Source organism: Camelina sativa, chromosome 9 (assembly GCF_000633955.1).
Source record: "Camelina sativa cultivar DH55 chromosome 9, Cs, whole genome shotgun sequence".
In the NCBI taxonomy this organism is placed as follows: domain Eukaryota; kingdom Viridiplantae; phylum Streptophyta; class Magnoliopsida; order Brassicales; family Brassicaceae; genus Camelina; species Camelina sativa.
In genome coordinates this window covers 36,084,305-36,096,278 of record NC_025693.1, presented here as the reverse complement: position 1 = coordinate 36,096,278, position 11,974 = coordinate 36,084,305, and the positions used below count along the sequence as shown (strand labels likewise).

Below are 11,974 nucleotides of genomic sequence, written 5' to 3'. Positions count from 1 at the left end.
TAAAGCAAATGTATATGACATTGCTTCTTGAATATGGTTATACAGTAGTACTTAAAATATACACTTCAGTACTTCACTTTTGCCTTTGGCTTTATAAATTTGTTTAATTGAAAAATATAATTTTACAACGTAAAAGTAGTTATTATTAGCAAATAAATAATATTCGCAAGTTTTTTTTTTTGATATGAACCTTGTCAAGAGTTGTACGGACATGGCGATGATGAGGATGGATTACGTTAGCCACATCACCAATACTGCTCTGCTTCCATGCTGTCTCTACGACGCAACGGTTCTTCGCCGCCGCTCGTTTAGTCTCCGAACCAGTGGTTTCCGAGAACGGAAGTTTCAGCTCCGATGCGTCTCTGCTTCTTCCGATTCGTTGCAGTTCGATTTCTCACCGCCTCCGATTGATCACGATCTCCATGTAAGCAGCTTCGAATTACAATTGCTTTGAGTAGAAAAGTGTGAAGAGTCGTAGCTCTATTTGGAATGTATAGTTAGAAGAGCTTTCGAGAAATTAGCGAACAATTTTTGGGTTTTTGCTTGTGAATTGGATGTTTCTACTAGTAATCATATGCTAATGCATTGTTAAATGGACTTTGTGAAGGATACAATTAGTGTTGCTGGAGGGAAAGTTTCAGAAGATGGTGTTGTTGAGAGTTTTGATAACGACGATGAGGCTTTAGATGCATTTGATAATGGAGTTGTGGTATGTAACTTAGCTTTGGAGCTCTTTGGCTTTTTGCATTATGATTTCTTGTTTGATAAAAACTTGATTTATAGGTTGTGGACCTCTCACATTTTGGGAGAATACGAGGTATAACCCTAATTATTTATCTCTTGTCTTATTGCACTTTTTTCAAAATGGAGCTAGTTCGCTTTGATTCTGCCTAATGTTTCTTGATTTAACTATTTGCTACATCTTTTGCGATCAAGTGAGTGGAGATGACCGTGCTCATTTCCTTCACAACCAAACTACTGCGGATTTTGAAAGCCTTAATGAAGGACAGGTTAATGTTTTTTGGGGATATTTGCATTTGAGTGTAAATTGTTGTCTCTGTGGTTGCTAACCATTTGTGGATCTATTTGGCGTTTTTGAAGGGATGTGACACTGTATTCGTTACCCCAACAGCTCGAACTATAGATATTGCACATGCCTGGGTCATGGTAATCATACACATTCCTTGTGTTCACTTTAAGTGGCTCATATAATATTTCATATGCAACTTCTCTGTTTAACCGACTCTTTGTTTCTTTTCAGAAAAATGCAATACTGCTCACGGTTTCTCCAACGACATGCCAAAGCATAATTGAGATGCTGAACAAGTATGTCAAAACGTTTCATCCTTGCTCACATACAATATTTTGCTGGTTTCTTTGAAAATCAGGCTTTGTTGGAGAACCTTGACATCATTTATTTCTCATTTTCCTCTTCTCAGGTACATTTTTTTTGCTGACAAGGTAGAGATCAAGGACATTACCAAGCAAACTTGCTTATTTGCTTTAGCAGGACCCAAAAGCAACCAAGTAAGATAATTCTTCAATCAGACTGACAAATCCTTTTAAAATGTTCTCTGTTAGCCTTTATTGTAGTTCGAATACATTGTTTTTTATGCTGCTGTAAAATATTGAAACAGATCATGTCTAAACTGAACCTGGGAGATCTTATTGGGCAGCCATATGGGCAGCATCAGCATTATAGTGTAAGCCTTCTTTTGTAATATCGAAACAGATCTTGTGAAGCGACATGAAGTAACAAGCTCCTTTCTTTGTCAGTTTGATGGAATGCCAATAACAGTTGCGGTTGGAAGTCTTATTTCAGATGAAGGCTTTACTATGTTAATGTCACCAGGGGGTGCTGTTTCTGTCTGGAAGACCCTTTTAGCTGAAGGTGCCATTCCGATGGGCTCTGTAGCCTGGGAGAAACTTAGAATCACTCAAGGTTAGTAAAAACTTCTCGATTTGGTTTTGCACCGATGATCACCTATATCACCCGATAACCTACAAAATCTAATGTCATCAGTCTGTGGCCTCTAGTCCTACTAAAGGCATGATTGTTCGATATTTATCTTATATAGGCAAGAAGCTCATAAGTATGCTCTCATATCTTTGCCTTCGCATTAGCGAAATCAGAATTGTGAAATATTGATTTAGTGAATAAGCGGAGAAACTAATATGTTTCTCAGGCCAATAACATTGATGTTTTGCAGGAAGACCAGCACCTGAGAGAGAACTTAGCAAGGAATTTAATGTTTTGGAGGCGGGTCTATGGAATTCGATATCTCTGAACAAAGGTATTTGAGAAGCTTTTGTTCAGTGAACTAAAAACGATACAAGTTACGCCTTGACTAAACAATCTTCAAACATCTCAGGATGTTATAAGGGGCAGGAGACTATAGCAAGACTCATAACATATGATGGAATCAAACAAAGGTTATGTGGACTTAATCTCTCTGCACAAGCGGAACCCGGCAGCACCATCACAGTCAATGGGAAAAAGGTTTTGAGCGTTTGTATGCATACCTTAATAGCTCAAAAAACAAAGAAGAAAAGCCAACTTTTGTTTTGCTATTCCTTAACTAGCTTATAAACGTTATTTTCAGGTCGGGAAACTAACAAGCTACACTACGGGAAGAAACGGGTCTGGGCATTTTGGGTTAGGCTACATCAAGAAACAAGCAGCTTCAGTTGGAAACACAGTGACTATCGGTGAAGATATTTCTGGGATAGTATCTGAAGTTCCTTATCTAGCGCGGCAACAACCTCCATCAGCCAACTCGAGTTCTTGAGTAGAAGAAGATACGCTATGATGCAAGGAAATTACACAAGGACAACACACTGGTACCGAAAACAAAACTTGTTTCCGCATTTATTTTAAGATAGAGTATATTATATTCGGAAAGTAGAAAATGATACATATGATACATAGGAAGATAGAGGTAGAGTTTGGGGGTCTTAAATAGACCTTATTTTTAGAGGCAAATCATACTAGGACAATCGCAGAGACGCTTGTTGTGACGTTTAGGAGTGCAATCACAGTAGACAGGGCTGAGCCTTACACTTGGATTCCATGTCCATAATAAGTCATTTAGACATTTTTGTCCTCCATCATCTGAGCATGAACCTCTGAATACTTGTTGTTTTGTCGGGCACCACTCCCTTTTCTCCCCAGCAGCTTCACCTAATTCATCAAGCGAAACGAAGAATTAAGACGACGCTGTTGTGAGTTAACTGAACAAAACTGTAATCGCAGTAGAATGATATATAGAAGACCTTGTGAAAGGTGGATTGGAAGAAGGGAGAATAAGACAGAGGAAGCCAAGAAGATTGCAGCCAACTTCTTCATATGTTTTTCTGTAAGTTTCTTTTCTCTCTTTCTTCTCTTTGTTTTCTATATATTGTCAATGTTATGATTATGTGATTGTCCCCAAACAAGCACTAACATTTAAAATATTGACAATATACATTGGACTGTGCATAATTTGTATATCCTGGAGTTTTTTTCCGTTTTGGGTAGTCCTAAAACTATGAAGACTAAAAAACGGAATCCGTAGCTATAAATAATAAATATATGTTGTTTTTTTTTAACTTGTAGAATTAAGATATTATTATCTTATTATTGAAATCACAGTGAGAAAATTCGAAACTTGATCTCTCTAAAACAAGTTTTTCAGCATTTGGTCCACCACCAATTATAATTTTATTCTTTGCATGTATTATTGTTTAATGTTTCAATGATTACAGTGGCTCATTTTTTCTACACATGTAAGTCAAGTTAACTACATCTACCCCCTTTTTTGTTCAATTTCTTACTTTTGTCTACATACTCTCTTACATGATTAATCAACAAACATAATTATGGAACTATAAGTGGAAATGTAAGTCTCATTGGACCACGTTCTGAATAATACAAAAGGGGAATGCACTGAGCTATAAAAGTGGTCTTGGCAGAGGCTCTAGGTCGCTTTCAACTGCGTGTTGTTTTTGTCTCGACCCAATAAAAAAAGGTTGTCGGGCTTAATATGATGAAGTCGGTAAGAATCTTTTTTGGTGGATGCATTCGTCATTCGATTCTATACGTTATTTCATTTAACACGTTTGCATTGTTACCAATCAGTGATTTAAGCCTTCGAACCTTTGAGAAGTCTGAGGTGCAAGTATACATCTTTGGGGTTTTCAATGGAAAGTGAAAAATTATTATTACGGATACATCATACATAAAAAAAAATGATTCAGAACAACAGTCTGGGGTCTTGAATAGACGTTTTCTAGGGGCATATCATATTTGGACAACTACAAAGAATTTTGTTGTTAGGTTGAGGAGTGCAATTGCAGGAGACTGGGCTGAGCCTTACACTTGGATACCATGTACTTAATAAGTTATTTAGACATTGTTGTGCTCCATCGTTTCCGCACGAACCACCGAACACTTGTTTCTTTGACGGACACCACGGCCTTATCTGTGCACCTAATTCATCAACAGCAACAACAAAACAAAAATAATTGAAACCAAACTGGTTTAGGTACGATGAGAAAAATAGTAAATCTCAGTAGAATTATAAGGAACCTTGCGCAAGGTGGCTTGAGAGAAGGGATAATAAGACACAAGTAGCCAAGAAGATTGCAGCTAACTTCATTTTTTTTTTTTTTTTTCGTTCTTCCTTTGCTTCTATGTTTTTATGACTTGTGTGATTTTCTTCAAGAAAGAAATTATTTCTTATATATATACACAGGGAAGATCCAACATCATAGAGGCCTAATGGAAATTCATTTAAATGTGCTCTTTTAATTAATATATCGATATTCTATTCTACAATTGATTTCCTATTTATTAAGAAAAATATCAAAATTAAGCCATGTAAATAGAACAAAATGGAGAAAAATTGAATCTGCTACTAAATAAAGAATGATTTTCAAAATGATATTTTTTTCTTTACATGTAAATTCCTTAAATATCATGGGGCATTTGATAGAAATATAAATAAGAGTAAGTTATTGATAGAGATTGTTTTCACATATACTCATTCAAATATTATGTTCTACCAATTGATTTTCATTTAAAATTTCATTTATTTGGTCAAACGTACAAATTTTTCATATCTTCACATTATAATGAAAACATATTATTTTCATTTAATAAAATATTTAACCAAAATATAATTAAACAATACCAAAAAATTAAATGTGATAATGTAGATGAAAAGCTATAATAATAAATATTACTAGTTCTTATTATTTATTGGATTTTAAAATTAACATTTGTAAAATCTAAATCTGTTTTCTATTAAACTAAATAAATATTACTAATTTTTGTAAAATCTAAATCTAAATACATTTACTAGTACTTGTTCTTAGTAAATGAAAAAAATATGTATAGAAAGACTCTTTAATTTTTTTTCAACGAAACATATAAAAACAAAACACAAAAAGAACCCAACATAGAAAAAATTTGATCATAACCGAGAAATAAAATTTAGTGATTTGAGCTAATGTTGTAAGTATATAATTACTCAGGTTCAAACTCATACAATACAAGTTGGGTGGGTGCATGAGAGAAGAAAAAAAATAATTATTTCTAAATTATGCCAATAAGTTAAACCGAACCGGTATACATTGTTGGTTGACAGTTGACAAACACATAAGTCGACGTTTTTTTACTACAACATATAGCATAATGGTTTGTGATAATATTGTATCACCACTCAAACTATAAAACATACAATATATGCTGACAAAAATCATATAATTTTTATTTTATTGTTTGATAATAAGATGTGAATACATTGTTCTTATGAAATATTTAGACCATCATTATTATTATTATTATTATTAAAATATATTGGAATTATGACAACAAACAATTTTAATAATCTCTAAACATACTAGAAGATTTAACTAGGGACATGGCAAAAAACGACAATAACAGAGACGTTTATTCTGGGGCTGAGAAGTGCAAGTGCAATCGGTTGGACCAAGATCTCCAATATTGTCCCATGTGTTTCTCAAGTCGTTGAAGCATTGTGTGTAATCAGTTCTATTGCATGAACCATCAAATACTTGTTTTCTGGTTGGACACCACGGCCTCTTCTCGGCAACAGTTGGACTAGGGAGAAGAGAGAATAAGACACAAGAAACCAAGAAAATTGCAGCTAATTTCATTTTCTCGCTGCAAGTGTTTTTTGTGACTTGTGACTTGTGAGTATATATGCAAATAAGCACTAATATTATTATATATAGTGGCTACACATATATGATATAAACAATGCATGTTTGATCTTACATTAAATATTGAGACCAACTTTTGTTGAATATTCATTTTAAACAATAATTATCCATAAACAATTGCCACAAATTGACTAACAATTTTTGAAAGTAATAGATATATACTAAATATAATGCATTTATAAACAGAGGCGTATGCTTGGGCTGACATAATTTTAGCTGTTTGGGCCGGGCCTAGTAAGAATTTAAGTTTCTCGGTCTGGAAGCGATACATGACTGATTGAGGTACCGGTTTAGAGAAAACCAGACAGATTGACGTCTGGAAGACTGGAACTTTGGATTCTTCGGGTCCAGTATCAATTTGACTCATGTCACAACAATTAAGCAAAATCAAGTTCACCTAAATAAATGTACCAAGTTGACCAGAAGAAGCAAACAAAAAAAAAAAAAAAAGGTTGTAACGTTTCAGAGCTCTTTGTCTTGTAAATTTCTAGGGCATTCTCTTGCAGATTTCTTCTCCTTCCGGCCTTAAGCGATGGTATAATTCTATTTTCCTGAGTTTTCTTGATCTTGTACTGATTCGATTCCTATGGTTTTATCTCCGAGTTTGAGATAATTAAGTTACATGCATGCGATAATAAGTTACAAATTTCGTAAATACCATCATCTAACATCTTTAGAAAACTTGTCATAATAAAAATCTTGACTTGATTAATTAGGAATTTAGGATGATCGTAATGAGAACTTTTGTTTTTGGCTTTTAATTTGAAGGCAGCTGAGGAGATAGTTTGAGTTGGTTTGACTGATTAGTTATATGGTTAATGGTTTAGAATTGTAATGGTGCTTTCATCAATTTCTGTTTATGTGGCATGAGTTTGGAATAGAGAAACAAGCCGCCTGCAGAATGTGTTGTTTATACAGAAAGAGATAAGATTGTTACTCTGTTCAGTGTTAACTGACTCATGTTCAATTACTTTGAGCTCTCAAGTGTGCTATTCTTTAAGACTTTTCGCTCTATTCTTGTGTCCTAAGGACATCTTTAAATTGTTGATTTGCAATGTAGGAATTACCCCCAAAAGTGAAAAACATATTGCTTTTGGATTCTGAAGGAAAGCGTGTAGCGGTTAAGTACTACTCAGATGACTGGCCAACAAATACAGCAAAGGAAGCCTTCGAAAAAGCCGTGTTCACAAAGACTCAGAAAACAAGTTCCCGGACTGAAGGTAGACTTCTCCATGAATCGAATCATCAAATCTTTTCAAGTCTACCTTGTCAATCATTACAGTTTACTAGTTTTTTGATATGCAGTGGAAGTAACGGAACTAGAAAACAACATTATTGTGTACAAGTTTGCGCAAGATCTTCATTTCTTTGTTACGGGCGGTAACGAGGAAAATGAGCTTATCTTAGCTAGTGTGCTCCAGGGACTCTTCGATGCAGTGACCCTTCTCCTTAGGTTTGTCTAACCATAGCTTCAGATTTTGTTATATTGTATTTCTATATTTCCGACCTTAGCTTCCTCTCTTCTGAACCCAAATTACAGAGGCAATGTTGATAAGAGAGAGGCACTGGACAACCTAGATCTCATCTTTCTATGCTTTGATGAAATTATCGACGGCGGGTATAAAAATTTCTTAGTTTAGACATTTCCGTTACATAAATGAACTGTTTCATATGTTACATAGTCTAATAGTACTATCTTATGTATCTCAGTATTGTTCTAGAGACAGACGCAACTGTGATCGCAGGAAAAGTAGGGATCGACAGCACTGACCCTAACGCACCTCTATCCGAGCAGGTACCATGTTTTTGAAAACATGATCATCTTTTTCTTGATACAAAACCTTGAAAAAGTTACATTATAAGTCCGAGCTGTCAAGTAACACCATAACTAATTAATGAACTTGTTACATTTCTCTGCGGTTTCTTTTTTCTTTCAGACAATAAGTCAGGCACTCGCGACAGCAAGGGAGCATTTTACAAGGTCAATTCTGAAATGATATGTGTGTTGCTGTTCGATCTGTTAATGTTGTTGTCGTCGTCGTCTCAAAATATATAATGAAACTATGAATTTGCGTTTTGTCTTTTGTGGTTGCGTGATTAGACTCGGAAAATAGAAGTTACAATTTGGACTTTGGACTTTTTAATTAAGATAGTTACAGCTCTCAACGCCCAAAACCATTCTCTGGTGGTTTCTTCACTCTTTTTCACAAAAGAGTTTGACTAAGGGGGGTGTATGGAAACGATGATTTTGGAGAATTCTATGGGATTTCTCAATATTTCATACACAATTATTTGAGTAGTTCTACACATGATCTAAGAAATTCATAATTTGACTTGGTTAGACAATTCAATATGGTAATAAAAATGAGGTAGCTAGTTAAAGTTTATGGACTCAATAAAATTATGTTTTTTTTCCATAGATGTTGTCAAGATCCAATGGATGGATACTCACAATAAGAATATCCAAAACAATATGGTGATAAACAAATTCAACATCTACCTGTTAGAGATGTTCATAAGTTCAAAAAAGTAGAATGCATTATTGCAATCTGCCAAATTGGTTAAGGTCAACTGAGATGCTGCTATTGGTTTATCAAATCTAAATTAAATGTCATTAATGTTTTCTTATTCCCAGTCCAAAAAATTAGTTAGGGGCAACATTGTACTTTTAAGAAAAGAAAAGAAAAAAAAAAAATAGTAAAATTACATGAAAATGTCGACATTAGTTTGGCGTGTGGCTACAATATTCTGAGAAATGTATCTTCAATGGCAAGACTCTTAAAGTCTAAAACCTTGTTGGCCAACTGCAAACTCCCCTCACGATGTCGTCATTACTTGTATCTTTCTCCAACTTGGAGTTTTGTCTGAACACACCATCCCAATCGTGCTTTCATTTTCTCATATTTAATCACAATTTATGTTTTTTTGGGGTTTGCGAGAGAACTCTACGCAATTCTCATCGCTTTCATGATCCCAAGACAATCATCTTAGACATCCAATGTTCTTCATCGATGTTCGTATTCAATCCAGTCCACCCTTTTGTGTGATTTTTGTATTCAACTGACAATTTTGTGACGAGACTGATGATGGGCTTTTGTAAATTTAGGCTCTTTGGGAATTGTTTCCTCTATACTTGTTCGGATCAGATAAAGATTCTCTCTCAGGTATTTCATCGAACACCTTATCAACTGTTTTTTTGTTCTTCATCTGTATTCAAAGATTCATACTTTATGTTCAAAGTCTCTGCCTTTTGATTTGATTTAAGTATGGCTTCTCTGGGTTCAGTCGCTAATGTGATTTTTAATCAACCCGTTTTGGATTTGCTCTGTAAAAACAGCAACAACAGAGTCCATTTTGCAGATAGTTCCTGAAACAATGGCTACTAACGTACTTTGCAATGCTAGCGAGTCAGACCTTTGTCGTGATGATTCGGCTGCGTTTCTACTTAAACTAGTAGCCATTGCTTCGATTCTATTAGCTGGAGCTGCAGGTGTAGCTACTCCACTCGTTGGCAGGAACCGTCGCTTCCTTCAAACTGATGGTAACCTCTTTGTGACTGCTAAAGCCTTTGCAGCTGGTGTGATCCTCGCCACGGGTTTTGTTCATATGTTGGCTGGTGGCACTGAAGCGTTGAGCAACCCTTGCTTACCGGAGTTCCCTTGGTCTAAGTTTCCTTTCCCTGGGTTCTTTGCAATGGTTGCTGCTTTGATCACTCTGTTTGTGGATTTTATGGGGACGCAGTACTATGAACGGAAGCAAGAGAGAGAAGCTAGTGAGTCGTCTGTTGAACAGCCGGGGCGTGAACAATCACCTGGTATTGTTGTTCCTGTGGTTGAGGAAAGGATGGATGATGAGAAAGTGTTTGGAGAAGAAGATAGTGGTGGGATTCACATTGTTGGTATTCATGCTCATGCTGCTCACCATACTCATAGTCACACTCAGGGTCATGGTTCATGTGATGGACACCGTAAAATCGACATTGGTCATGGACATGGGCACGGACACGGGCACGGACACGGACATGGACACGTACATGGAGGTTTGGAGCTCGGAAGTGGAGCTAGGCATGTTGTTGTTTCTCAGGTACAAACCTCTGTTCACTTTTGTATGTGCACTTGTTCACACAGCTGTCATTGGCTTGTCTGTCTTATTTGGGGTTTTCCTATCTTCAAAAAGCTTCAAAATTTCAGTTTATTCATCTCACCTTGCTATAATGTTAGGTTCTGGAGCTTGGTATTGTGTCACACTCGATCATCATCGGTCTGTCCCTTGGAGTATCTCAGTCACCATGCACAATCCGGCCTCTAATCGCAGCACTATCCTTCCACCAATTCTTTGAAGGATTTGCACTCGGTGGATGCATCTCCCAAGCACAATTCAGGAACAAGTCAGCAACCATAATGGCTTGCTTTTTCGCCCTCACAACACCGATAGGGATCGGTATTGGAACGGCAGTGGCGTCCTCATTCAATTCTCACAGCGTTGGAGCATTGCTGACTGAAGGTATTTTGGACTCGCTCTCTGCTGGGATTCTTGTGTACATGGCATTAGTGGATCTCATAGCTGCTGATTTCTTGAGTACTAAAATGAGCTGCAACTTTAGGCTTCAAATTGTATCTTATATGATGTTGTTCCTTGGAGCTGGACTCATGTCTGCTCTTGCAATTTGGGCTTGATTAGACTGTAAGATTCCATAGTTTCTATACTATAGCAATAAACAATATGTATAGTTCTTTCTAGAGTATATCAATCTAAGATTTCACAATTGCTCACACACAACTCTGGTTTTTACTTGATTCTTTGATGATTGTTGATGCCAAAACAAGAACCACAAACCCATAGGTTACATAGACTTCAAGCAATTGTATACAGCAAATAAAGTTTAGGTCTTTACTAAGATTCCTAGCTGAATACTCTTCATGAACAAATCAATATTTCCAATGGTTAAAACTGATTCATCAAATGTGTTAAAGAATTTGCAGTTGCATAGTTTAAAATGTCATCCATTGATGTGTTTCCAAAAGGTGGGCGAAACCAGGAACAATTACAAACAGATAACAATAGGTTTTTAGTGACAACAAACTCAACCCAAAATGTAAAATTTTATAAAGACAGGGAGATCTTTAAACCATCAAAAGCAGCTAAGCTTAAACCATGTCGTCTTCTTTGTGGGTTTCAATGGTAACATCAGAAGTAGGGTAAGCCACACAAGTGAGAACAAACCCTTCATTCATCTGGTCATCATCAAGGAAACTCTGGTCAGACTGGTCAACAGATCCAGACACAACTTTACCAGCGCAGCTCGAACAAGAACCAGCACGGCAAGAGTAAGGCAAGTCGATTCCAGCTTCCTCAGCGGCATCAAGAACGTAGATGTCGTCGTCACACTCAACAACTTGCTCACCTTCAGGGGTTATGAACTTGACCTTGTATGTAGCCATGGCTGTGACACGTCCACCACGGGCAGTGCCTGATTTGAGACCAAAGAGGGATTGTGTGTTGGCTAATGGAAGGGAACGAAGGCTGATGGGAGCTGTTGAACGACGGATGAATGAAGTTCCGACGATGGCGCTTGAGAGAGCAGTAGAAGCCATTTTTGGTGTTTTGGGAAGATAAAGTTGAGATCTTTTTGAGGTTATGGTGGCTTGTGGAAATGGCGTGGAGAGTTGTGAAGGAAGAAGAGAAAGCTTAAAAGGTGAGATTTTTCCAGTGATAAATCCTATCTGCCACGTGGCGTTCATTGTGTGGA

General features: G+C 36.5%; 7 protein-coding genes across 9 annotated transcripts; 3 read left to right on the top strand and 4 right to left on the bottom strand.

Moving 5' to 3' along the window:
• On the top strand, positions 157-3,487 carry LOC104714428 (putative transferase At1g60990, chloroplastic). 2 transcript variants are annotated; one of them, XM_010431786.2, is made up of 13 exons: positions 157-424; positions 608-709; positions 784-817; positions 937-1,010; positions 1,102-1,167; positions 1,262-1,326; positions 1,440-1,527; positions 1,638-1,703; positions 1,777-1,942; positions 2,211-2,294; positions 2,373-2,500; positions 2,604-2,841; positions 3,176-3,487. In XM_010431786.2, the coding sequence occupies exons 1-12, from the start codon at positions 185-187 to the stop codon at positions 2,787-2,789; spliced, it is 1,299 nt and encodes a 432-aa protein (XP_010430088.1). In that variant the 5' UTR covers positions 157-184; the 3' UTR covers positions 2,790-2,841; positions 3,176-3,487. The 2 variants fall into 2 exon arrangements, with proteins under 2 accessions (XP_010430088.1, XP_010430089.1); XM_010431787.2 differs by having other exon boundaries at positions 3,173-3,487.
• LOC104714429 (defensin-like protein 249) lies at positions 2,840-3,413 on the bottom strand. Its single transcript, XM_019229656.1, has 2 exons — positions 3,274-3,413; positions 2,840-3,181 (listed from the first exon to the last, which is right to left on the bottom strand). Exons 1-2 carry the CDS (start codon positions 3,344-3,346, stop codon positions 2,973-2,975), a joined length of 282 nt encoding a protein of 93 aa, XP_019085201.1. The 5' UTR covers positions 3,347-3,413; the 3' UTR covers positions 2,840-2,972.
• On the bottom strand, positions 4,146-4,748 carry LOC104714427 (defensin-like protein 245). Its single transcript, XM_010431785.2, has 2 exons — positions 4,568-4,748; positions 4,146-4,468 (listed from the first exon to the last, which is right to left on the bottom strand). The coding sequence occupies exons 1-2, from the start codon at positions 4,635-4,637 to the stop codon at positions 4,269-4,271; spliced, it is 270 nt and encodes an 89-aa protein (XP_010430087.1). The 5' UTR covers positions 4,638-4,748; the 3' UTR covers positions 4,146-4,268.
• Positions 5,813-6,182, bottom strand: LOC109126598 (defensin-like protein 250). Its single transcript, XM_019230291.1, has one exon. The coding sequence runs from the start codon at positions 6,157-6,159 to the stop codon at positions 5,896-5,898; it is 264 nt and encodes an 87-aa protein (XP_019085836.1). The 5' UTR covers positions 6,160-6,182; the 3' UTR covers positions 5,813-5,895.
• On the top strand, positions 6,644-8,422 carry LOC104714426 (coatomer subunit zeta-1-like). Its single transcript, XM_010431784.2, has 6 exons — positions 6,644-6,760; positions 7,286-7,445; positions 7,531-7,678; positions 7,766-7,843; positions 7,936-8,020; positions 8,163-8,422. Exons 1-6 carry the CDS (start codon positions 6,758-6,760, stop codon positions 8,220-8,222), a joined length of 534 nt encoding a protein of 177 aa, XP_010430086.1. The 5' UTR covers positions 6,644-6,757; the 3' UTR covers positions 8,223-8,422.
• Positions 8,989-11,004, top strand: LOC104714424 (fe(2+) transport protein 3, chloroplastic). Of its 2 annotated transcripts, XM_010431783.2 has the most exons (4): positions 8,990-9,238; positions 9,332-9,389; positions 9,563-10,308; positions 10,446-11,004. In XM_010431783.2, the coding sequence occupies exons 1-4, from the start codon at positions 9,224-9,226 to the stop codon at positions 10,899-10,901; spliced, it is 1,275 nt and encodes a 424-aa protein (XP_010430085.1). In that variant the 5' UTR covers positions 8,990-9,223; the 3' UTR covers positions 10,902-11,004. The 2 variants fall into 2 exon arrangements, with proteins under 2 accessions (XP_019085200.1, XP_010430085.1); XM_019229655.1 differs by lacking the exon at positions 9,332-9,389 and having other exon boundaries at positions 8,989-9,238.
• LOC104714423 (ferredoxin-2, chloroplastic) lies at positions 11,208-11,897 on the bottom strand. The gene has a single exon (XM_010431782.1). The coding sequence runs from the start codon at positions 11,817-11,819 to the stop codon at positions 11,373-11,375; it is 447 nt and encodes a 148-aa protein (XP_010430084.1). The 5' UTR covers positions 11,820-11,897; the 3' UTR covers positions 11,208-11,372.